Source organism: Hoplias malabaricus, chromosome 9 (assembly GCF_029633855.1).
Source record: "Hoplias malabaricus isolate fHopMal1 chromosome 9, fHopMal1.hap1, whole genome shotgun sequence".
Classification (NCBI taxonomy): domain Eukaryota; kingdom Metazoa; phylum Chordata; class Actinopteri; order Characiformes; family Erythrinidae; genus Hoplias; species Hoplias malabaricus.
This window is the reverse complement of record NC_089808.1, coordinates 38402433-38429369: the sequence shown is the minus strand read 5'-3', so window position 1 is coordinate 38429369 and position 26937 is coordinate 38402433. Positions and strand designations below refer to the sequence as shown.

At 44.7% G+C, this 26937-nt stretch overlaps 1 protein-coding gene across 7 annotated transcripts in view; it reads left to right on the top strand.

Annotated features, from left to right (window-relative positions):
• The window catches only part of amph (amphiphysin), a 63088-nt gene that overhangs the window by 14057 nt on the left and 22094 nt on the right, over positions 1–26937 (top strand). For all 7 annotated transcript variants that reach the window (XR_010804168.1, XM_066680688.1, XM_066680684.1 and 4 more), the window contains exons 2-8: positions 2416–2496; positions 6777–6831; positions 6930–7024; positions 14146–14241; positions 16783–16890; positions 17196–17281; positions 23467–23542. Coding sequence is in view for 6 of the 7 variants with exons in the window: in XM_066680688.1 (XP_066536785.1) it covers positions 2416–2496; positions 6777–6831; positions 6930–7024; positions 14146–14241; positions 16783–16890; positions 17196–17281; positions 23467–23542 (597 nt within the window). In the remaining variant the exon portion in view is untranslated. The remainder of the gene's footprint in view (positions 1–2415; positions 2497–6776; positions 6832–6929; positions 7025–14145; positions 14242–16782; positions 16891–17195; positions 17282–23466; positions 23543–26937) is intronic.

Here is a 26937-nt window from a genome sequence, read left to right as displayed (position 1 = left end):
GGTGTGATTTTAACACGTAGCATTGTTAGCTGCTAATCGGCTAATGGATGTTAGGCTTTAAACTGAAATATTTACTGAAAATTTCCATTTGTATCTGAGGCAGATAAGAAACAATGTTACCTGAATCTCTAAAAAAAGCTTTTTATATTTAATATTAGTGTGTAGACTGGTGTAATCAATTGTGGTATTGCTCCTAAAGCTTAGCTTAATGCTAACATATAATGGACAACCTCATTTCCATGCTAGAATATATTAGCATTGTAATTGCTGCTGTAAATGAAGTAAATGCGTGTTTATTAGGACTTTTTATGTTAATTTTGTTCAGCAAAACAATGATTGTCTATGAGTCTACGGCAGATTTATGGTGGAACATTCCAGGTAATACTAATTTATTCATAAGTTATTTTTGTTGGATCAACTTCACATCTCAGTGCTGTGTGGCAGTGTCGAAAACAAGTTTCAGGTTTTATTTTTAATGATTATTTTATTTTCGACTGTCAGTGTTAGAACAAAACCTTGTAATCCTGGTTTTACGTTGTGTCACAAATATAATTTAACCAATGGAAATAGTGGAAAACCACATAAAATGAAACCTGTAAAGTTATTGTTTTGAAGATGAAGATTTGTGGAGACAGTGAAGGTTTAGGTAAAGAAATAATTACAGTTTCATTAAGCACGGTATAAAATGTTGTAATATTATGTATGTACCTGTTTGTAACCTGTTTGTAGGCCTTGTTCTCCAATGGTTCTTCTTTATGTTATGAAACAGCTTTTATACTGACACCTGGTGATCTGGATGTGTCACAGATTCTGAACTAAACCTATTATAAACATGACGGCTCATATGTGGACTAGGGGACTACAAAGCAGGTGTTTTTACCTCATTACATGTGGATGTCATTGAAATGGAAAAAATGTAAAGTGGATAAATCCCTTTAATAATTTAACGGTAGTGCAGCAGGTAGTGTCGCAGTCACAGGTGACTGTCTGTGAGGAGTGTGGTGTGTTCTCCCTGTGTCTGCGTGGGTTTCCTCCAGGTGACTGTCTGTGTGGAGTGTGGTGTGTTCTCCCTGTGTCTGCGTGGGTTTCCTCCAGGTGACTGTCTGTGAGGAGTGTGGTGTGTTCTCCCTGTGTCTGTGTGGGTTTCCCCCGGGTGACTGTCTGTGAGGAGTGTGGTGTGTTCTCCCTGTGTCTGTGTGGGTTTCCTCCGGGTGACTGTCTGTGAGGAGTGTGGTGTGTTCTCCCTGTGTCTGTGTGGGTTTCCCCCGGGTGGCTGTCTGTGAGGAGTGTGGTGTGTTCTCCCTGTGTCAGTGTGGGTTTCCTCCGGGCGACTGTCTGTGAGGAGTGTGGTGTGTTCTCCCTGTGTCAGTGTGGGTTTCCTCCGGGCGACTGTCTGTGAGGAGTGTGGTGTGTTCTCCCTGTGTCAGTGTGGGTTTCCTCCGGGCGACTGTCTGTGAGGAGTGTGGTGTGTTCTCTCTGTGTCTGCGTGGGTTTCCTCTGGGTGACTGTCTGTGAGGTGTGTGGTGTGTTCTCCCTGTGTTTGCGTGGGTTTCCTCCGGGTGACTGTGATGAGTGTGGTGTGTTCTCCCTGTGTCTGCGTGGGTTTCCTCCGGGTGCTCTGGTTTTCTCCCACAGAACACACATTGATAGGTGGATTGGTGACTCAGAAGTGTCTATAGGAGTGAATGTGTGAGTGTGTGTCGCCCTGTGAAGGACTAACGCCCTCTTCAGGGTGTGTTCCCACCTTGCGCCCAGTGATTCAGAGTAGGCTCCGGACCCACAACAACCCTGAACTGGATAAGGGTTACAGACAATGAATGAATGAATGAATGAACACTCAACACCCCCTGGCTTCTATTAGGCTTCATACTTTTGTTAAAAATACAAACAAGAGTTATGAATCCCAATGTTATTTTGTTCCTTACAGCCCTGCTATGCTTTTAACCAAGACTGTGTTTTGTGTTTCTGCTGGAAGTGCAGCTGGGGTGAAGGCAGTAAAGCACACTTTTTAAGAGGATTTACTCCACGTGTCATTGGCTCTGTGCCATATGCGTTTTGTTTTGCCTCCAGAGATTCACCTTCTTCATCCGCTCACACAGACCTGCATGCAGTGTGTTTATGACCGTAAGATTTAATGCAGGCATTTAAAACCCTGCCTGTGACGTCTCGAGGCTGTTCTCTGGGTATTTCCTCTAGGTTGAGATACGTTTGCCTGTCCTCATTTGTTCTGTGGTATCTGTGATGAGACCGAGGTCATTTGTCAGTTGTTCAGCACAGTATCTGCTTTATTGGAGATGACAGGGACATAACAGGCCCTGGTTAAATGGCACATTAAAACACTGGCTTATCTTCATGAAGTGGATGAGTGTCAGTTTATTAGAGCCGCGATTGATGTTGTCTTTCCTTTCTTTCCAGGTGCTGCAGAAGTTGGGGAAGGCGGACGAGACGAAAGATGAGCAGTTTGAACAGTTTGTGCAGAACTTTAAGCACCAGGAGGTACAGCTCAAAAAAGAATTGTTTGTCTCCATATTAAACCCTTTTATACGCAGCGTACTTGGAGCCCCTTGAATCCATCTTTCAGTTTTACACAAACAGCTTGTACAATCTCCAGAGAACTGGTCTAGAACAGCTGCGCGAGGTCATTATGTCCAATGCCGCACATGATCTAATGGGGAATAAAGCCCCCAGCATTGGGCTGTGGAGCGTTCTCCACAGGGATGGACTTCGGTATTGTTCTCACGAATAAATGCAATCAAATGCCTCACAGCAGTGTCCTAAGATCTAGTGTAAAGCTGTCCTAGAAGAGAAGTAGTGCTACTAATTAGTCCACAAATGTTTGGCCATAGAGTGTACAGTAAAAACTCTGTCCCATTGTTCATTAAAGGAACACTAAGTAATATTTTTGCCTTAAAATTAGAGCTTCAAAATGATTATGATGCCCTGTAATAATTAGAATACAGATTCTGTCACTGTTACTCCAGGCTCAGCACTGCAGAAACTGCACTATGTAATTTTGAAGAAGGGTTGGAAATCACCCCACCCCCTCCCTCCCCTCTTATTTCAGTACAGTGCAGTAAAAATGATTTACACTAGGGGAGCCCCAGGAGAAAAACAAATCAGATTCAGTGTTCTGAATTCAAAAGGCTTTATAATTGCCCCGCCCCCTCATCTGTGTCTCTCCAATCACAGTGCTGGACCCACGTTTATGGGAGACCACAAAAATGGAGTTAAACCATGCTAAACAAACACGATTGTGGAAAAATGAGAGTACCAAGCAAAAACAAGAGCAGAGAAAGAGCAGAGCTTTGTGTGTCTTGCTTGGCACTGCCGCCTGCTTGGGGATGAGCTGTGTGTGGCTCATTATCATTTAAAGGGACAGGCACTGACACCCGCTCATTCTGAACAGGGCTGTTTAGACTAGGAGAGAGAGCTGCTGTGGGGTTTGATCCTTGTGGTATTTTGACTGAAGCACGTCACAACTATTTAAAACCCCCAGAACAGTGTTCACTTGTGTAAAAGGAGTATAATATGTCGACTTTAAACAAGCTAAGTGATATTCTGCATTAATACGACACTGGGAACTGTGGGGAACACAATGCCCACAGATCTGATGGTTACGATGACTGTATGAATGTGTGTGTGTTTGAAGGAGGAGCGGTTAAACGAAGGAGGAAAGCAGGGAGGAAGAGAAAGTGTGTTTCTTGGTGACGGTGTTTATGGAGGAGAAAAAGCAGCAGTCTAATCCCGCCTCCTCCACCTGTCCTCACTAATCCTGATTAGAGTGCTTTATGCACCAGGGCTTAGAGCAAAAAAAGTCTCCTCACTTCTCCCCTCGCTCCCCGTCCTCTCTTCTCCTTTCCTCTCCTCTCTCCCCCTCACTACTCTTATCTCCTCTCCTCTCCTATCTCCCCCTCTGTCCTTCAGTGTGCAGTGCTCTTGATCTCCCCTGCAGTCCCTCTGCTGAGTTCTTTATAAATACAGGATGAAGGACTTTGAGTGTAAAAGCTGCTGAGTCAGTGTCTGTCACTGCTGCCGTTGCTGCAGAAGGAGGACCCTGTCGCAGCCAAATGCACGTCCCACGCGCCAAATACTGCACCAGCCTGGCCCTCGCTGATCCCTATAACCTCCCCCCGAAATCACTTCACAATGTTATGTTCAGCACAAGAAATCAGAGAATATCTACAGCCAACAACTCAGTGAAACATCCACTTGAAGTTTTAAAAAACTTAAAAAATATGACAGATTACTTATAAACATGTGTCATTTGTATACGTATGGACACATGCGAGGATGCATCGCTAATTATGCATTTCCAAGTACATTGTTATGGACGTGTTTCCAAGGACGTGTTGTTAGGGACAAATTGTTAAGGACACTTTATTAAGGACATGTTGTTAGGGACAAATCCTTAGGGACGTGTGACTAAGCAGCTATTGGTAAAAATGTGTTGTTAGGGACACACTGTTAAGGAAGTGTTGTTAGGGACACACTGTTAAGGAAGTGTTGTTAGGGACACACTGTTAAGGAAGTGTTGTTAGGGACACACTGTTAAGGAAGTGTTGTTAGGGACACACTGTTAAGGAAGTGTTGTTAGGGACACATTGTTAAGGAAGTGTTGTTAGGGACACATTGTTAAGGAAGTGTTGTTAGGGACACATTGTTAAGGAAGTGTTGTTAGGGACACATTGTTAAGGAAGTGTTGTTAGGGACACATTGTTAAGGAAGTGTTGTTAGGGACACACTGTTAAGGAAGTGTTGTTAGGGACACATTGTTAAGGAAGTGTTGTTAGGGACACATTGTTAAGGAAGTGTTGTTAGGGACACATTGTTAAGGAAGTGTTGTTAGGGACACATTGTTAAGGAAGTGTTGTTAGGGACACATTGTTAAGGAAGTGTTGTTAGGGACACATTGTTAAGGACATGTTGTTAGGGACACATTGTTAAGGACATGTTGTTAGGGACACATTCTTAAGGACGTGTTGTTAGGGACACATTGTTAAGGACGTGTTGTTAGGGACACATTGTTAAGGACGTGTTGTTAGGGACACATTGTTAAGGACGTATTGTTAGGGACACATTGTTAAGGACGTATTGTTAGGGACACACTGTTAAGGACACTTTCTTAAGGACATGTTGTTAGGGATACATTGTTAAGGACATGTTGTTAGGGACACATTCTTAAGGACATGTTGTTATGGACACATTGTTAAGGGCGTGTTGTTAGGGACACATTGTTAAGGACATGTTGTTAGGGACACATTGTTAAGGACGTGTTGTTAGGGACACATTGTTAAGGACAATTTCTTAAGGACATATTGTGTGAGAGACACTTTGTTAAGGATGTGTTGTTAGGGACACATTGTTAAGGACATGTTGTTAGGGAGTTTGTTTGTTAAGTTTGTGTAGTTTGTTAAGGACGTTGTTAGGGACACATTGTTAAGGACACTTTGTTAAGGATGTGTTGTTAGGGACAAATTGTTAAGGACGTGTGACTAAGCAGCTAAAAATGTGTTGTTAGGGACACATTATTAAACACACTTTGTTAAGGACGTGTTGTTAGGGACACATTGTTGAAGACGTGTTGTTAGGGACACATTGTTAAGGACATTTTGTTAAAGATGTTTGAGGGACACATTAATAAGGCTTTGTTAAGGACATTTTCGCAAAGACATTTTTTAAAGACAGTTTCTTAAGGATGTGTTGATAAGGACACACTGTGAAAGACGTTATTAGGGAAACATTGTTGAAGACGTGTTTCTAAGGACATACTGATAAGAATGTGTTGTTTAGGGACACATTATTAACGACGTTTTGTTTGGAAAATGTTTCCAAGGACATACTGTTGAGGACATCTTTATTAAGGATCTTATTAGGGACACGTTGTTAAGGGCATGTTAGGGACAGGTTATTAAGGATTCATAGTTAAGGATGTATTTCCAAGGACGTGGTTCGTAAGAGTACTTGGCCAGTGAACTGCCACTAGCACAACATCACAGGATAGCTCAACACGCTTGGAGGAGGACAATATCTGTCCTCTTCTGATGCTATGGGCAACAGATGGATCAGTACATTTTTGAATGTGCTACAGTCTGGAGCCTAAATCTGAGTGTAAAATCCTGCAGAGTTTTTTCATATCACAAAAACTGACAGCAGTGAATGTGAAATGACTTGTTCAGTTCAGCACCATGGACAGTGCTCCGTTTCCCCTGTGTCTGCGGCTGCTCTCCTGTTCTGGTAAACACTGTACACTCCCGAGCCCCACCTCAGTGGCCTGAGGCTGTCGATCATAAACTCAGATTCATTCAACTGACTGTAAAGTTATGATATTATCCCCTCAGACGTTCGTTATTGACTTCACTAGGAATGTCATCTGCTCCAGAGGTTGTTTATAAAACTCAGTCGGTCGGTGATAAAATGATGATGTAATCAAAAAAAGAGAGAAAAAATAGAAAGAAGAAGATAAAGAAGAAAACATGTTAAAGGTTCAGTGTGAATGAACAAATCTAGAATTTTTTCATGCATTCATTCATTTTCTCTAACCGCTTCCTTCTCTTCATTGCAGGGCATCACACATTCACCCAGTCACACACACACTCACCTGTGGACAGTTTCAGATGATGTCAATAATAGAAAAATGTCCAAATTGGAGATAGCAGGTTTTGTTCTGACTGTAACCGTGTGAAGTCTGATCTGTGGAGGTCCACATACAGGTCGTGTTTAACAGCTGATCTGCAGGGGCCTCGTGTTCTGACGCTCCTTTTCTACTGTCTCCACAGACGGAGGGTGCCAGGCTACAGAGGGAGATGAAGGCTTATATAGCAGCTGTGAAAGGTGACTCATCCTTACAAACACACACACACACAGCTGAATACGCTGGATTGATGGGAGAGACGGCTTATCTGACGACTCTGTGTGTGTTAATACGACAGGAATGCAGCAGGCCTCTATGAATCTGACAGAATCTCTCCATGAAGTGTATGAGCCGGACTGGCACGGCAAGGATGATGTGATGTCCATTGGGAAGGTGAGTGGTGTAGTTTCAGTTGTTTCATCAGCTGTGTGTGTAGACACATTACGCCCATATAAGGACTTCCAAGTCTAAGCTAAAACGGCACCGCTGTAATAAATTGTGGTAACAATTTAGCACGCTTTGAAACCCGACACGTTTGGTTTTACATTTATTTTTCCTCTCACTGCCTCTGGATGCTCTAAATTCTGAGGTGGTTAACGTGTCAAAGTATGAATAATGTAAGCAAGCTAACACTGCTGTGCACGGAAACTCAAAATGAGTTCCGCCGTTGAACTTAGTCACCATTAAAAACACTAGCTCCTTATAGAAGAAGAAGAAGAAGAAAAGAAATGTTACTTTATTAATTCCAGTGGGGAAACCGAGTCTCTGAATTTAACATCGAACACACACACACACCCACACACCCACACCCACACCCACACACACATTCGTAAGCAACTTTCATCACAAGCACTAGGGGCAGTAAGAACACACACACAACCAGAGCAGTGGACAATCATTCCAGTGCCAGGGGACCATTTGGGGGTCAGGTGCACCAAGGGCTGGGCAATTAATCGAAAATTAATCGAAATCGGCACTCAGAACTTCTAATCGATTATATAGATAATTTTTATTCTGTTATGTCCCCAGTGTATGTTCATGTACTGTCCCTTTAAAACCACGCTACTAAGCTGTAGTCACATGATTCCGCCACATGGAAGCAACCTAAATGCAGAGGCCGACCGAGCGACTCGAGGAGCTCATACCAAAGAAAAACACAGCGTCTGTGGTTTGGACGTGGTGTGTTTTAGCTTTAACTAATATGACACTGTACAAAAAGTCTAGTGTAAACACTGAGAAAAAACAGTTTCAGTGACCACAGCACAATCAAACACTGAATATAAACAGTGCTCAAGAAACAAGAGAGGAACAAGCTCCCAGTGACATTAGAAAAAATATCCCAGCTTTAACACTGGAGCATATTTACAGCACAGGCCTCGTCACTGAACTACGAGGGTCAAAAACACAACAACTAAATAATCGTTCGTTAATCGTAATTGTGGTAAAGTGTACAATTAATCGTGATATTGATTAGCGCTCGTATCGCGCAGCACTAGGTGCACCTCAGTCGTGGATGTTGAGGGAAGACAATAGGGCTGTTCCTCTCCCACTTTGCCTGACAGTCGAGGAGATCTGCGACTTTCCAGTCCTTAGTCGTCTTCTTTAACCATGTGTGCGCCCTTGTCTTAGAATATCCATTCATTCATTCATTATCTGTAACCCTTATCCAGTTCAGGGTCATGGTGGGTCCAGAGTCTACCTGAAATCACTGGGCGCAAGGCGGGAATACACCCTTGAGAGGGCACCAGTCCTTCACAGGGCAACACAGACACTCACAAATTCACTCACACATACACCTATGAAAACTTTAAGTCACCAATCCACCTACCAACATGTGTTTTTGGACTGTGGGAGCAAACGGGAGCACCCGGAGGAAACCCACGCAGACACAGGGAGAACACACCACACTCCTCACAGACAGTTACCCGGAGGAAACCCACACAGACACAGGGAGAACACACCACACTCCTCACAGTCACCCGGAGGAAACCCACACAGACACAGGGAGAACACACCACACTCCTCACAGACAGTTACCCGGAGGAAACACACACAGACACAGGGAGAACACACCACACTCCTCACAGACAGTTACCAGGAGCGAGACTTGAACCCACAAACCTTCAGGACCCTGGAGCTATGTGACTGCGACACTAACCTGCTGCACTATTGTGCCACCCTGTCTTAAAATATTGCTAAAATATCCTGATAACCAAGAACAGCAAAGCATTTAATCGTTTTTCCTGTATCTTTGGTATTCTTTTTGTATTTTAATTATTGTTCATAGCGGTTATATTGGTTTTGGTGCCTTGTACTGTGTGAATAATGTTTCTGAATGAAATCATCTCTTCTGGACGGTTCCTCAAGGCTTTACTTGAACATCACAACCATTTGCTGTAGTAAGACAGGCTGTTTCTGTTGTTTAGTTCCTCTGTATTAACTGTGATGACCCAGAGAGTCAATTGCTTGTTTTGAACCAGAGAAAAATATACATTTTCCATGACATGAGCCCTTTATATCCGCATTTACAACACGTGCAAGAAGTTAATTTGCCAACTGTGGACGCTGGACAGTAGGTAGTGATGGAGAACAAAAACTCGGTCCCTGAGACAGGCTCGGTAAACTAGTCAGCCACATCTCAGATGGTGTCAGTTTACACGCCATGAGAAACTTGCCAGTGAACGACTGGAGGCAGGACTTTGCATTTCAAATGCACCTCACAAATAGCTGCCGAGAGATCAAGGCAAGATCTATTGAGTTTCCCTGTGACTGTATTGTGTGTGTGTGTGTGTCTGTGTGTGTGCAAGAACTGAGTCATCTGCTGCGTGAAAATAGCACACTGTTTCTTCAGGAAAAATGACAGAAAACACATGTATATTTTTATTTTAAGCCAGAAATAGAGCTGTTCCTGGAAGACTGAGGCTTGGCAGCGTTGCCTCAACCACCAATGTGACCTCAATGGACGGTTCAACACGCTTGCAGGAGAACACTATCACCTTCAAATGACAGAGTGAACATTTACATCTAAACACTTTCACTGTGCTGCAATCAGGGATTACATTTCAGCTCAGTCTCCCACAGAACAGCTAGCAACTGAGTGTAGTCAGTGGAGGTAACAGCACCAGACTATAAAGCATTTCTAGTGCTCTTTTTAAAGAAAACTATGTACTATTTTTACCCTAAAACCACAGCTTCAAAGCCTGAAGCCAAAGCGGGGCTGTTCAGGGAAGCCGGGGCTTGGCAGGGCTGCCTTATGATAGAGGACAGGGCGATTTGTTCTGAGAAACGCAGCCAAAGCTTTACTGTTGTGCCTTTCAGCAAAATGAAGGTAAAGTCACTGAGCCGTAAAAGGTACTGCAGTCTTAGAATGGGCTGTACATTACCCATAGGGGTGGGCACAGAGTGGGCTCAGAGGGACTCAATTCAACCAAATAGTGGGGATTTTAATAGAGCATATCATCTCCTGCAGCTTCAGTCAGCTGTTTCCAAGCTTCTATAAAAGAAGCACAACATGACAACATTTAGCTTTGGGTAAGACTCTCTGAAAACAGGGTACATGATCAGAAACACCGTACTTTAGCGGTCCATCGTTGTCACTAAAGGTACAAACAGTGTAAATGTACTATGAAGAGTGGTTCTAAAGTCTAGGTGTGTTCCCTCAAGGTATTACATTCTCTTCTCATTCTCTGGCCTCCTTTTGCGGCCGATACAGCGTCAGTTCGTCTTGGGAATGACATACACAAGTCCTGCACAGTGGTCAGAGGGATTTGAAGCCATTCTTCTTGCAGGATAGTGGCCAGGTCTCTACGTGATGCTGGTGGAGGAAAACGTTTCCTGACTCGCTCCTCCAAAACACCCCAAAGTGGCTCAATAATATTTAGATCTGGTGACTGTGCAGGCCATGGGAGATGTTCAACTTCACTTTCATGTTCATCAAACCAGTCTTTCACCAGTCTTGCTGTGTGTATTGGTGCATTGTCGTCCTGATACACGGCACCGCCTTCAGGACACAGTGTTTGAACCATTGGATGCACATGGTCTTACTGGTGCAGTGTGGAGTTAATGATGATTGTCCACCAGGCTGCTCCAGTTTAGCCATGAAACCTCCCACACTACAATGACAGGTGTTTCAGTTTCACTGTCTAACCCCTGTATATATAGAGTTGGTTCAGACTATTGTGCTGTTATCACATGCCTCTCAGCATCATTGCGCACTCACACATCCCTCAGTGACAAACAGGAAAAAAACACTAACAACAACAACAACAGCATCAAATAAGCAAGAGATTAAACAAGACACAGGTGAGAAGAATGAGAGGAAGACGGGAGGAAAAATCAGAGCACAAGGATGGGTAAATGATTCCACACCAACCCAAATGTACAATTCTGTATCTGTATTTGACAAACTGATTTTGATTTTGTATCAAATCTAACAGGCTAGCAGTCACTAATGCTGGAACTGTTACATTTGTACAGTGTAAACCTTCCTGGTGCTACTGACCCCACACTCAGCCCACTAAAGGCCGCCCCGTGTCTGTGGCCAGATGAATGCATGCACAAATCTGTAATTACTTGACGAAAGAAAAGCGTAAAGGTCAGTGCACTGATAATCCTGGGAAAATCAACGTATAACGTCTCTCCCTCTGTCTGCTGACCCCCAGGTGATGGGGATGGATGCACACTGATATTAATAGCGTCCACTGAAAAGTGACATGACTACGAGTGGTCCTCAGAGTCTTCTGCTTTCGTTTACACACGGCACCATGGTTTTTGTTATTTGGTTCTGTAATGTTTGCTTTCAAGCCTCAGAGTGGGAGCAGAGTGGGGGCTGGATTCAAAGCCTTATTTACAACTGTCCCTGCTGATGCTGCTGTAGAGTAATTACATGCTAATTTTGTTGCTTTGCGAGTCGCACAGTCAACACCTCTAGTGCTGTCTGTCTGTTAAACAAGGTGAAGCAGTGGTGATCCCTGGGGCTGAATACTAATCTTTTCTTATTATTATTTACAAGAGTACAGTTCCCTAATCCCAACATTCATTCATTCATTCATTATCTGTAACCCTTATCCAGTTCAGGGTCGCGGTGGGTCCAGAGTCTACCTGGAATCATTGGGCGCAAGGCGGTAATAAACCTCGGGGGGGGGGGGGGGGTGGGGGGGGGGGCAGTCTTTCAGAGGTCAACACAGACACACACACACATTCACACCTACGGACACTTTTGAGTCACCAATCCACCTACCAACAAGTGTTTTTGGACTGTGGGAGGAAACCAGAGCACCCGGAGGAAACCCACGCAGACACAGGGAGAACACACCATACTCCTCACAGACAGTCACCCGGAGGAAACCCACGCAGACACAGGGAGAACACACCACACTCCTCACAGACAGTCACCCGGAGGAAACCCACGCAGACACAGGGAGAACACACCACACTCCTCACAGACAGTCACCCGGAGGAAACCCACGCGGACACAGGGAGAACACACCACACTCCTCACAGACAGTCACCCGGAGGAAACCCACGCGGACACAGGAAGAACACACCACACTCCTCACAGACAGTCACCCGGAGGAAACCCACGCAGACACAAGGAGAACACACCACACTCCTCACAGACAGTCACCCGGAGGAAACCCACGCAGACACAGGGAGAACACACCACACTCCTCACAGACAGTCACCCGGAGGAAACCCACGCAGACACAGGGAGAACACACCACACTCCTCACAGACAGTCACCCGGAGGAAACCCACGCAGACACAGGAAGAACACACCACACTCCTCACAGACAGTCACCCGGAGGAAACCCACGCAGACACAGGGAGAACACACCACACTCCTCACAGACAGTCACCCGGAGGAAACCCACGCAGACACAGGGAGAACACACCACACTCCTCACAGACAGTCACCCGGAGGAAACCCACACAGACACAGGAAGAACACACCACACTCCTCACAGACAGTCACCCGGAGGAAACCCACGCAGACACAGGGAGAACACACCACACTCCTCACAGACAGTCACCCGGAGGAAACCCACGCAGACACAGGGAGAACACACCACACTCCTCACAGACAGTCACCCGGAGGAAACCCACGCAGACACAGGGAGAACACACCACACTCCTCACAGACAGTCACCCGGAGGAAACCCACGCAGACACAGGGAGAACACACCACACTCCTCACAGACAGTCACCCGGAGGAAACCCACGCAGACACAGGGAGAACACACCACACTCCTCACAGACAGTCACCCGGAGGAAACCCACGCAGACACAGGGAGAACACACCACACTCCTCACAGACAGTCACCCGGAGGAAACCCACGCAGACACAGGAAGAACACACCACACTCCTCACAGACAGTCACCCGGAGGAAACCCACGCAGACACAGGGAGAACACACCACACTCCTCACAGACAGTCACCCGGAGGAAACCCACGCAGACACAGGGAGAACACACCACACTCCTCACAGACAGTCACCCGGAGGAAACCCACACAGACACAGGGAGAACACACCACACTCCTCACAGACAGTCACCCGGAGGAAACCCACGCAGACACAGAGAGAACACACCACACTCCTCACAGACAGTCACCCGGAGCGGGAATCAAACCCACAACCTCCAAGCCCCTGGAGCTGTGTGACTGCGACACTAACCTGCTGCACCACCGTGCCGCCCTCCTAATCCCAAGAGCTGCAGTTTATTTAACAGCCTGCCGTCTTAAAAAGCGTTAAATTAGGGAAATTAACTCAGTCACAAGCTCTTGACCTGCCTTAGGTGAGTTAGACCAATCAGCAGCCACCAAAGACACACGTGTTGTGACATTACCACGCCCCCCCCCCAACACTTCCCCCCTTAAAACAGGGCTGGATGTATATTTATAGAATAGAATCTCAATTTACACTGCAATACTGGTCTAGGAATATCACTGTTATCACATTAAGATGTTTTCCCTAAATGGTTCTCTCCTATCAGGGCCCCTGAGAGACACAGATAATGAGATCACCAGTTAAAGGCGGGGGATGGGTGGGGGGCGGGGGCTCTTGACACTGACACATTCTTTCAGACCCACAGCTCTGTGTTATATTTTAACAGTGGAAGATTTATGGAAGATATATTTATATTCCTGTTGACACTCCTCCAGGAAACACCTCTGAGAAATATCCTCCTGAAAAATATTCTGCGCTGCATGGTCATTTTGACTAGAAATTAAATAAATGGCAAATGGCACTTGACAAATGACTCTGTGGTGGCCATTTAAGCTGCTCAAACACACACTGTTCTATTACACACCACCACAAACGTTCTACCCCACCACACCTGGACACGGCTCTTACCAAATTTCCTGCTTTGCTTTGTTTCTCGTTATCTTTGGCCTCACTGTGGGGTAGATTTGTGTTAGAATGAGATCAGATTTGTTCTTCCTCTCCTTCTGATCCGGTTTTGTCTGCTGGCAGCGTCCTGATACTGATCCCGAACTCTTCCTTCTTCTCTAGAGCTGTGATACCTTATGGGAAGATTTCCATGAGAAGTTGGTGGACTCCACCCTCATCGCATTGGACACCTATCTGGCCCAGTTCCCTGATCTCAAGGTACCATTCTACACTTATTACCAGTTTGTTTACAGTCCCACCACTACCATGGTCTTTATTCGTTTACACTCAGCAGATGCCTGATTATTCAAAGGGTCCTATAGCACTGGTGTGTCTATGGGTTGGCTAGGTTGGACATTGCCAACCTACAGAAACCATCTGTCCAAACTCTGAAAAGTCTGGGTTATAGCTATATTTCTCTCAGTGTTTAGTTTTCTTCTAGGGTGGAATTTATTGTTTTTTAAATTCACCACTGAAACAACAAAACAAAAGAAAGGAGGGATGGGGTTCCCCCAGAAAAACTTGGCTGGACCCCGTGTGGAGGTACAGGGATAAATTTGGACGTGCAGCAATACAAGCTGTTTCACCATTCATCTGTAATCGTGAGGAACAGGAAGCAAATGGTCATCAGCAGACTGCCGCAAAAGTGTATCCTGACAGCAGAGCAGAGATGTATTTAGGAGTCAAACTGGGTAAAACCAAACCAAATCAAACCAAAGTAGTATTTTGTATCATATGCTTACATTGGGAGTTATGTGGTCACATGGTCTGTACATATTGGAGCTTCTTTATACGACTAGCAGGGAGTCCAAGCAGTACTGCATTGCAGTAATCCAGTCTGGATGTAGTGAATGTATTAATACGAGTTCCTGCTACAGAGTCAGGGAGAGAGGGATGCAGTCTGGTAAGATTTTTAAGGCAGAAAAAGGCAATTTTATGTATTTTATCACTGTGGCCGTCCAGAGAATGTGTAAAATCGAAGATAATATAACCTGGGATAGACAGTGACCAGTTTTCCTAAAAGTGGAAGGGGATTGAATAAGAAATGCTTCAGATCTGTTATTATTTAAATTAAGGAAATTCTTAGTCATTTAGTTTTTTGTTATTTTAACCTAATCACTGAGTCAGGAGGTAGTTCACCTTGGTGCAGATACACTTTTGAGTATTTTTCACATAGCAAATAAACGGAAGACCATGTCATCACAAAGTGGAAGCATATAAATGATAAAAAGAAGAGGACCAAGTACTGAGCTCTGGGGGACACCATAAAAGAGCGTTAAAGTCTCTGACCTGAAGCTGCAGAGAGAGACAAATTCTTGCCTGTCAGCTTAATTCTATTGAAACCCAACAATTGCTGTGTCAGTGATACCAGTCCAGGGCTCCAGCCTGTTTGTAATGACAGACTGTATCAAACGCTGCAGTGAGATCCAGGGGAACAGGAATGTTCACTAGACCGGAATCAGCGGCCCTCACCAGTGCAGTGCCAGTGCTATGGTTTTTTTCTGAAACCAAACTGAAATTGCTTGTTGAAAAGATTGTTGGAGGTCAGGGGTTCTTGGAGTTAGGCAGAGACTAACAGAAGTGGCTGTGTCATTGCTCTTAATCCAAACTGTTTCGAGCCACTTGCAGATGTACACTTCCACAAACAAAAAAAGCATCATATGAATCAGGCAGCTTCTCTCTTTTTTATAAACTTAGGCTAATGGTCAAAAGCTTATTGTTTCCTTGCTTTTCCTTTATATGCACAACACACTTCTTCCTTCCTCACATCATTTTCTCTTTTTTTTCTGTGCAGGTGCACATAGGTCCCTGAGACTAACAGCCAATTAAAAGCTACTACATGCATTTAAATATGTAGCCCACAAAAACAGTATGAACCAATAGCTCTCAGCCTCCATTTGGATCTTACAAGAAGTGTCTTGCTAATGAAGGGGAGGTTGGGTATGGGTCAGTGTTTATGAAAATCATCAAGGCCTTGCGTAATAACAAGCCCTGAGTTGAGAGAAGCGCTGATAATTTTAGCAATGACCAGGCAAAGTGATGATTGACGTGCTTATCTTTAACGGGGCAGGGAAGGGGTAGGATACAGGTCGTTGTTTTAGAACCCTTAATAAGCCTGGTTACGAAGCTCTCGTCAACAGAGCGAAGAGTGGTAAGTTATAATTAACTGGAAGGCAGGGCTCAGTGAGATCCAAGAGGGTGGTGGTAGGCTCAGATTTTGTGTAAATGTTGCCAAGAACAAGAACCTTCTTGTTTTTCTTGTTGCCCACCCAAATAAATAAAAGTCCCATCCAAAATATCGTCCAAGTAATGCGTCTAATTTAGCGAGTAAGGGATCTGGATTTGATGTCTGTAATTTTGGTTCTTACTGCATTTGGAGTTGTATATTGGTGCACTTTGTTATTAACATAGTGTACCCTTACAGGTAAATTAATTACTGGTGAGTTGCTAGGCAACAGTAAAGTAAAATCTGATTACTGAGTGACTCATGTAGTTTTCTCATTATCAGGTAAATAAAGTGTGTGTAAAGTTACTAAGCGGATTATAGCAGAACTCAAATTGTATGAATCCATCAGCGTACTTTGTGCATGTAAACACACTTTAATTTGATTGATTCATAGCTCTTGTACTGTTTGTTGTAGGGTGTCCACATTAGACGTGTGGCTATAAAGAAGCTCTATTCCTAATCTCTTCTATTTAGCAAAGGCAGAGGTGAACCATGAACCAAAAGGTAAAGGTCGTGTTCCCTCTTCATTCCAGGTGCGTGTAGCAAAGAGAAGCAGAAAGTTAATAGACTACGACAGCGCACGGCACCACCTCGAGACTCTGCAGACTTCCACTGTGAGGAGCGAGAAGAAGATAGCAAAGGTACAGAAGATGTTTTACACACTCGATGCTGTTACATGTTAAAAGTGTGTGAACACCGGCCCATCCCTAAGGTACTGGACGCTGCTGCATTACTCCAGAAAACAGGGTTTCACTGCTCCACTGCCTAACGCTGGGGGGTTGGGGGGAGTGTGGGGGGAGTGTACACCCCTCTGGCAGCGTCTTGGTGTTTGGCTCAGGTGCAGCATCTCAAGCACAGAACAAGACTGTGAATGATTGGGTAGAATCAGTGCTCGACTGAGGCTCCCCACGAGTATAAGAAATGAACCTGATTTGTCTTCCTACAGGCTGAGGAGGATTTGAAAAAGGCTCAGAGGGTGTTTGATGATCTGAATGTGGATCTGCAGAACGAGCTGCCTGAGCTGTGGGACAGGTGAGATTTCTGTACACACAGCTATCAGACTAATCACTCTAACATCCACAAAATCCAAAAAATGTTTGTGGCTTTACAAAATTCCCAACAATAGACAGACATTAACACTCTTACTCATTACTTAACGACCATCACAATGCTACAAACCACTCCATGTACAAACCTATAACTTCTTAAAGGGCGTGTCTGCCATTGTGGGGAAACGCAGTGGTTTGTTTACGTTCAGAAGCTCAGTTTGAAGCTTCACTCTTTGAATTACCACAGAAACTCATTTGTAACTCAAGCTCTTTCGCTAATGCAGTTAGCCGTCTTCAGAGCAGCAAAAATATGTCAATATTACCCACCTATGACGCAGGAAAAGAACAATATCCTCTTCTTGGTTTGTGCTTTTCAACGTTTGATGTTCTCTCCATTGTATAAAAAACTCCAGATGCCTTTTCCCTGCAGAGAGAGAGAAAGTGTTTTTTTAGATATTCATTGACACCAAGGCTTCATAAACACATTAACATGGTTTTGAGAGCTAGCAAATGGTGAGGAAACATCATCTGAATTTTATAAATAAAGATTTTTTGTTTAAAATTACAATCGTGAACGCCACCTTTATTTGAGCAGCATGTAGGTACTGGATGATGATTCACGTCTCCTGAGAATGTAGGTCCAGCCCTGTGCTGGTGGTGGGCTTTGGACCCTTTTAGCTGACACTTGACATTTAACATATAGCTCAGGATCGTTCCATTTCATTTAATGCTTTTCTTTGGATATTATAAAAGCTGTGTGTGTGCGCTCTTTTGAGCATCTGTGTCCACAATGGGTGCACATTTAAACAGGTGAGAGAGAGAGAGTGTGTGAGTGTGTGAGTGAGTGAGAGGGAGTGAGTAGTAGGATGGGGGAGAGAGTGACAGAGAGAGAGAGAGAGAGAGAGAGTGAGAGAGAGAGAGAGAGGAGAGAGAGAGGGAGTGTGAGTGAGAGAGAAAGAGAGGGAGTGTGAGTGAGAGAGAGAGAGAGAGAGTGAGAGAGAAAGAGTGAATGAGTGAGTGAGAGAGAGAGAGAGAGAGTGTGAGTGAGTGAGTGAGAGAGAGTGAGTAGTAGGATGGGGGAGAGAGTGAGAGAGAAAGAGTGAATGAGTGAGTGAGAGAGAGAGTGTGAGTGAGTGAGAGAGAGAGCGAGCGAGAGAGAGAGAGAGTAGTAGGATGGGGAGAGAGTGAGAAAGAGAGAGAGAGAGAGAGTGTGAGTGAGTGAGTGAGAGAGAGGTGAGTGAGTGAGTAGTAGGATGGGGAGAGAGAGAGAGAGAGTGTGAGTGAGTGAGTGAGTGAGAGTAGTAGGATGGGGGAGAGAGTGAGAGTGAGAGAGAGAGAGGTGAGTGAGTGAGAGTAGTAGGATAAGGGAGAGAGTGAGAAAGAGAGAGAGAGAGAGAGAGAGAGAGAGCGTAGCCATCTGAAGTCTCATCAAAAATGGGCAAACTTCTAGGTCAGAATTTTCTTTTAAACAATAAATAAAATATTTATGTACACTGTATGTCTTATTAGTACTGGACATGTGCATCATCATCATATCGAGGCTAAGACCTTGGACTCTCTTTAATATTCATGAGCTCTCTAAACCCATCAGTGCTGTGGCTTCATTGTCCTGAAGAAGATTAATCATAACACAATATGCACATTTTATAAGGTCTGTGTTTAAACCCTGACCTTTGCCTGTGTACAAATTAGAGAGGAGCAGGGACAGAGGACATCCCTTTGGGGATCCATACAGGAGACAAGACAATGAGATGCTTATTCCCAGTCAGGGGCTGCAATCAATAACTCAAGGGCTTCCTAATGAAAATTCAGCGAAAAGCTAATGACTAGCGTTTCCTCTATATGGGACTGAATAGTAATAACCATAAATCACATATGGATTTTACGTTCATCCAGATGTTAATAGATGTTTATATCTCCTCAAACAAGCCCGATTTAGCTTGGTTAAAGCAACACTAGGCAGCATTTTCACATTAGCATTATAGCTTAAAATCACTGTGATGCTTCACTGACTTGTAAAAGAGACTCTGTCGTTGCTACTTCAGGCTGAGCACTGCAGAAGCTTCACTATGTACCCTTTGGAGGAGGGTAGGAAACTAGGTCAGTTCCGTACCCCTGCCACTGCTGGAGCAAAAACACCAAATCGTACATAGTGTTGCTTTAAATGGTTGACAATCTGAACAAAAATGTTATTAAAAGGTAATGTGTTTTTCTTATTCAAATTTTCTGTTCCTTAAAAGGGTGCAGGGTGCAATATGTAACTGCTGCACCTCTTAAGGTGGAATTAAAAATATACTGCCAACCTCTGCCTTGAATTTGCTACACTCCAAACTCACACACAATCCCACTAGCATGTTTGGTCCATTCCACCTTAAATGACCCAGTGGTTAGTTTCTAGCGCCTGTACATTGTGACCGTTTTAAGGTGGATACCTACACACTTTATACAGCTGCATACACTTCAAATAACTGAACTATGTTCAAACGTTTGGGCACTCCTGAAAACAGTTTCCATGTAGTACTCTCTGACACAACCAGGCCACTAGGTGGCAGTATAATGGTTTTTGTTACTATGTGAAGAATGGGACAGTTACAGGAAATGGCTGTCTGCTCAGGTGCAGGAGACAGAGGAGGGTGTCAAGTCTGATTTGGGACGTGTCTGAGATGTTGTGGCACATGGATCTAGCTAAAGGAACAGAAAGTTAGTCTGGAGACAGCGTTAGCACATTTACCCTTTGTTGTTTGTTCCTGCAGCTGCTGAGCGTTACATTAAAGAAGCTGAATCAATAACGATCTGTGCATGTGTTATGTAAAAGAAGCTTAGTTGTATTATCCCTGAGGGATCTCCTGCTCTGACAGGGACATGACGATTGAACAGCATGCTGCTTCATCAATACAATTGAATTCATTTGTCCAGTGGTGGAGTGTGGAGTTCAGTGCAGTCAGAAGAGCTCTCATGAGTGTGTGAGAGCCCTTGTCTTTATGATATGGCAGCCCTGGGCTTGTGGTATCTTCACAGTACCTCAGGAGACGTATGATGGTGGTATGAAGCTTTTATGAAACGGTTGGGATGCAGTTATAGATAGATAGATAGATAGATAGATAGATGCAGTTTTGATGCCATTGGGAAAGTGAGATTCTGCTATGATTCTGTTATGAAAATGACTTGAAGTCGTTGTGATGCTGTGGTGATTGTGTTATGAGGTGGTTGTTATGCTGTTATGGTTCTGTTGTGATGGTGTTGAGATGCTCTGATGCTTTTGTGGTGTTTTAAAGCAGTTGTGATAGTTCTGTGATGCTGTTGTGGTGTTGTGTTGCTGTTGTGATGCAGTGGTGATAGTGCTCTGATGCTGTTGTGGTGTTGTGATGCAGTGGTGATAGTGCCCTGATGCTGTTGTGGTGATAGTTCTGTGATGCAGTGGTGATAGTGCCCTGATGATGCTGTTGTGGTGTTGTGATGCAGTGGTGATAGTGCCCTGATGATGCTGTTGTGGTGTTGTGATGCAGTGGTGATAGTACTCTGATGCAGTGGTGATAGTTCTGTGATGCTGTTGTGGTGTTGTGTTGCTGTTGTGATGCAATGGTGATAGTGCTCTGATGCTTTTGTGGTGTTGTGATGCAGTGGTGATAGTGCCCTGATGATGCTGTTGTGGTGTTGTGATGCTGTTGTGATGCAGTGGTGATAGTGCTCTGATGCTGTTGTGTTGCTGTTGTGATGCAGTGGTGATAGTGCTCTGATGCTGTTGTGGTGTTGTGATGCAGTGGTGATAGTGCCCTGATGCTTTTGTGCTGTTGTGATGCAGTGGTTTTAGTGCCCTGATGCTGTTGTGGTGTTGTGTTGCTGTTGTGATGCAATGGTTATAGTGCCCTGATGCTGTTGTGGTGTTGTGTTGCTGTTGTGATGCAATGGTTATAGTGCCCTGATGATGCTGTTGTGGTGTTGTGATGCTGTTGTGATGCAATGGTGATAGTGCTCTGATGCTTTTGTGGTGTTGTGATGCAGTGGTGATAGTACTCTGATGCAGTGGTGATAGTTCTGTGATGCTGTTGTGGTGTTGTGTTGCTGTTGTGATGCAATGGTGATAGTGCTCTGATGCTTTTGTGGTGTTGTGATGCAGTGGTGATAGTGCCCTGATGATGCTGTTGTGGTGTTGTGATGCTGTTGTGATGCAGTGGTGATAGTACTCTGATGCAGTGGTGATAGTTCTGTTATGCTGTTGTGGTGTTGTGTTGCTGTTGTGATGCAATGGCTATAGTGCTCTGATGCTTTTGTGCTGTTGTGATGCAGTGGTTTTAGTGCCCTGATGCTGTTGTGGTGTTGTGTTGCTGTTGTGATGCAATGGTTATAGTGCCCTGATGCTGTTGTGGTGTTGTGTTGCTGTTGTGATGCAATGGTTATAGTGCCCTGATGCTGTTGTGGTGTTGTGATGCAGTGGTGATAGTGCCCTGATGATGCTGTTGTGGTGTTGTGATGCTGTTTTGATGCAGTGGTGATATTACTCTGATGCTGTTGTGATAGTTCTGTGATGCTGTTGTGGTGTTGTGTTGCTGTTGTGATGCAGTGGTTATAGTGCTCTGATGCTGTTGTGGTGTTGTGTTCCTGTCGTGATGCAGTAGTTATAGTGTCCTAATGCTGTTGTGGTGTTGTGTTGCTGTCGTGATGCAGTGGTTATAGTGCCCTGATGCTGTTGTGGTGTTGTGATGCTGTTGTGATGCAGTGGTGATAGTGCTGTGATGCTGTTGTGGTGTTGTGCTGCAGTGGTGATAGTGTTGTGAGGCTTATGGTGTCTATACATTGCTAGTATATGCTGATTTAAACAGAACTGTTGTACATTTGCTGTAGCTAGAGGTGTATTTTGCTGCTCTTTGTCATTAGCATGTATGCAGAGTTTACTAGAAGGCATGTCAGTGGGTGGCTGCAGTTTGTAGCAGTCTTTCTTAATGGTGCATGGAAACCGTATGGCTTTGCTGGAAGACTTCTGGATCAACTATTGGGTATTAATACACAGAGGCAGAGCAAAGTGCCCGAAACTGTGAATTAATCCTGCATGAAGATGAACATACTGCGTTTGTGATGCTCTCTGCAGTCAGGGATGCACTACTCATAGATTTTGATGGTCAGTTACCATTTACAGGCCATTTACAGAACTGTGTGTTAAACCAAGGCTGCAGTGGAAATCAGATTAGCTGCTCTTTAATGGGGCAAAGTGGAGTTTAAACAACAGGAATCAAATAAAGGTAACAGTACATTGAAAGTAATAGATGACTGGTTATTTACTTAAGGACTTTTTATGTGTGTTTAATCCAGTGGCGTGTTGCTGTGGCCAGTGCAGTATTTACTGGGCTGTGTGTTGATGCGTGTGTCGTGTGTTGTTTTGGTGGGCGCAGTGATTACTGGGCCGTATGTTGAGCAGAGTGCAGATATGATGTCTGTCTGAGCAGAGTCTGATTATATAATCCCTCCAGTCATGTGTGGTGTTTCAGAGCCTCACTCAGTTGTGTTTGGACCTGGAGTTATTTCGACCGCTAAGTTCAAAAGTTCATTTTTAATCCTGAACATCTTGTGGCCTTATGATTTAGTAATTAATCTTAATACTTATAATTGAGGAACTACTATAAATAATCTTTTGTCTGTATTCTTCAGAATTTATTTTACTGCTTTAACATTAAAAATATTAGCTATAAGGGGGCGGAACAGTGGTGCAGCAGGTAGGTGTTGCAGTCACACAGCTCCAGGGGCCTAGAGGTTGTGGGTTCGATTCCCGCTCCGGGTGACTGTCTGTGAGGAGTGTGGTGTGTTCTCCCTGTGTCTGTGTGGGTTTCCTCCGGGTGACTGTCTGTGAGGAGTGTGGTGTGTTCTCCCTGTGTCTGCGTGGGTTTCCTCCGGGTGACTTTCTGTGAGGAGTGTGGTGTGTTCTCCCTGTGTCTGCGTGGGTTTCCTCCGGGTGACTGTCTGTGAGGAGTGTGGTGTGTTCTCCCTGGACGTCATTTAAATTTAATTGACTTTCCCCTGATGTAAATGAATGTAAATCTTGTCTGAATAAAGCCAACGGCAGACATATTGACACATTAGTGGAAGTCCACTTTGAAGTCAAGTAAAGTCCACTGTTCCTTTAGTAATTAACCTTCATCTTCAATTACTGACAGATATCTCTTCTTGTTTTTGCAGTCGAGTGAATTTTTATGTGAACACCTTCAAGAGCGTCAGCAGCCTGGAGGCCAAGTTCCACAGGGAGATCTCCTTTGTAAGTCACCTTTCAAACATTTTGTATCTTTGAAAATGTACATTTATAACTGGCTCATTTTCAGGCCACTTACTGAGTCACTCTGAGATCAATGTTCAAAACGCTGGGCTGATATTCACTGCCATATGTGTGAACCTTTCCCTGGAGGAAACCCACGCAGACACGGGGAGAACACACCAACTCCTCACAGACAGTCACCCGGAGCGGGAATCAAACCCACAACCTCCAGGTTCCTGAAGCTGTGTGGCTGCGACACCTACCTGCTGCACGGCCTTGCCGCCCCCTTATATCATTATAGAAAATAGAAACATATGGAGTTTCCAGACTGTTCAAAGCCAGTAGCATTAACTATGTTAGGATACAGGACATTTATAAATGATAACTTGCAAACTAAATAAACAACTTCCTCAGGCACAGAAAACAATAATGACTTCCTAACTTGACACTAAAGTCTCACAGCACTACACTTTAAAATATAAAGGTGCTACAAAAAGGTTCTTTGGGCGACGCCATTGAAGAATCATATTTGGTTCCATAAAGGACCATTTTTGCTGATATTTTTAAATGGATAAAGAACCTTAAGATCGAGTGATGGATTTTAAACCTTTAAAAGGTTCTTCAAACTCACACATCTCTTAAACAAACAGGGTTCTTTGTGGAACCAAATGTGGTTCTTCTATGGCATCGCTCAAAGAGAGTGTAGTGTGCAAAATAGTGTAGTCCAGGGTTTCAGAAACCAACATGTGGTCCTTTAAATATACCTTGATACACAACAATGTGCCCTGACGAACCAATTTAGCCTCCTGTGCAGACCCACCGGCCAATCACTGAGAGAGCAGAGAGACTCACAGTGGAACTAAACTGAGCGGGCCTTGCTGGTTCCCTCTGCCACCTGTGCTCTGTACATCATTATCAAAGAAGGGTTTGCGTGTACCAATCTGTATCGGCTGCATTTTAGAAACCACTCGTCAGACGTTTCCTAAACTGAGTGCTTGTGTCTGATTGGCTGTAGATGATTCTCTCCTGACCTTTTCAGCAGTGTCTGAATCATTTTGACAGAACAGTGCTTGTTTAATTTGTGAATTATTGTTTACATTCTGGTCTTCCATGGCGTATTTCTGTGCCGCAGCGTGCCCCCCCCAAAAAAAGGAGTGCCAGTTGGTGATCAGTGATATACACACAGTACTGACCTACAACAGCTGATTTCAACACGTCCCTCTTACAGCCCTCTTATTAGGTGAATTGGTTCTGAAATGTTTGTCTAGACAAAATCTAAAGCCCTACCAGAGGAGCAGAGGCTGTTAATGCAGCAAAGAGGCACAAAAAAACTGATCAATATCCTTCACCCCAGAAGAAACACTGGAGGAGCAGATTGACCATGGCTTTTTGTGTATGGATCTATGAATCCTTTGTATTTACATAATGTCAAATAGAACATCTCACTAAGAAAACAAACGACCTGTAAATTAACACAGACTGCAGCTACAGAAACGGAATTATAAACAGATGTTTGACAGTCATTGCTTTAATGCAGCGAATAAACCAAGCTCTGAGCCCAAACTCTCCGTTCTCCATGGAGACGGAGACGGTGGAGGGGCTGCTATTATCCGCTCTCTCTCATCTTCCTCTCAGCTGGTTCCTGCAGCTGACGATTAGAAATGAAAGGCAGCCATTCTGCCGTGTGAGAGCAGCGCGCTAAATTGCAGAGCAGGCCATTATTGATCCCAGGGGAGATATTTGTGGCCTCTTTAACTCCCTAACAATGCGACACATCTGCCCAAATCTCCAGGAAAAATGGAACGGACACGCTTCAGGACAGCACATAATATTTAGGACTCCTAATCTGCAGTAACCAAGGAACAGACCTGAATGCATTTCCTCCACTTAAAATACTTATGCGAAGATAAGTGTATGTTCCCAGTCAACACTGATGTGGAGTCTGTACTGTCAGCCCAGCTGGTTACCCGCAGGTTTGGTGCTTGGGTTAAATACTGACCCTGCATATGCCCTCCAGGCTCAGTGATGGGACCAGGACTGACCTCAACATTTCTGTGAGGTTTTGATGGCATTCAACCTAGGGCTGGACAATAATGCAATATCAATATTTATATCGCAATATAAAATGTTTCAATAACAATTATGTGATCTTTAAACTCGTTTTCAATATTTCAGTATCCATCATTTACAGCAGGTAGTGTCGCAGTCACACAGCTCCAAGGACCTGGAGGTTGTGGGTTTGAGTTCCGCTCCGGGTGACTGTGAGGAGTGTGGTGTGTTCTCTCTGTGTCTGCGTGGGTTTCCTCCGGGTGACTGTCTGTGAGGAGTGTGGTGTGTTCTCTCTGTGTCTGCGTGGGTTTCCTCCGGGTGAATGTCTGTGAGGAGTGTGGTGTGTTCTCTCTGTGTCTGCGTGGGTTTCCTCCGGGTGACTGTCTGTGAGGAGTGTGGTGTGTTCTCTCTGTGTCTGCGTGGGTTTCCTCCGGGTGACTGTCTGTGAGGAGTGTGGTGTGTTCTCTCTGTGTCTGCGTGGGTTTCCTCCGGGTGACTGTCTGTGAGGAGTGTTGTGTGTTCTCCCTGTGACTTCGTGGTTTTCCTCCGGGTGACTGTCTGTGAGGAGTGTAGTGTGTTCTCCCTGTGTCTGCGTGGGTTTCCTCCGGGTGACTGTCTGTGAGGAGTGTGGTGTGTTCTCCCTGTGTCTGCGTGGGTTTCCTCCGGATGACTGTCTGTGAGGAGTGTTGTGTGTTCTCCCTGTGACTTCGTGGGTTTCCTCTGGGTGACTGTCTGTGAGGACTGTGGTGTGTTCTCCCTGTGTCTTCGTGGGTTTCCTCCGGGTGACTGTCTGTGAGGAGTGTGGTGTGTTCTCTCTGTGTCTGCGTGGGTTTCCTCCGGGTGACTGTCTGTGAGGAGTGTGGTGTGTTCTCCCTGTGTCTGCGTGGGTTTCCTCCGGGTGACTGTCTGTGAGGAGTGTGGTGTGTTCTCCCTGTGTCTTCGTGGGTTTCCTCTGGGTGACTGTCTGTGAGGAGTGTGGTGTGTTCTCTCTGTGTCTGTGTGGGTTTCCTCCGGGTGCTCCGGTTTCCTCCCACAGTCCAAGAGCACACGTTGGTAGGTGGATTGGCGACTCAAAAGTGTCCGTAGGTGTGAGTGTGTGAGTGTGTGCGTTGCCCTGTGAAGGACTGGCGCCCCCTCCAGGGTGTATTCCTGCCTTGCACCCAATGACTCCAGGTAGGCTCTGGACCCACCGCGACCCTGAACTGGGTAAGGGTTACAGATAATGGATGGATGGATGAATCAATTAATTTATAATGTTCAAATCGATATCGAAGTTATAGTGTATTGACCAATAATAAGTAATATATCATGACATACATTTTGGCAGTATCGTCCAGCCCTAATTATGG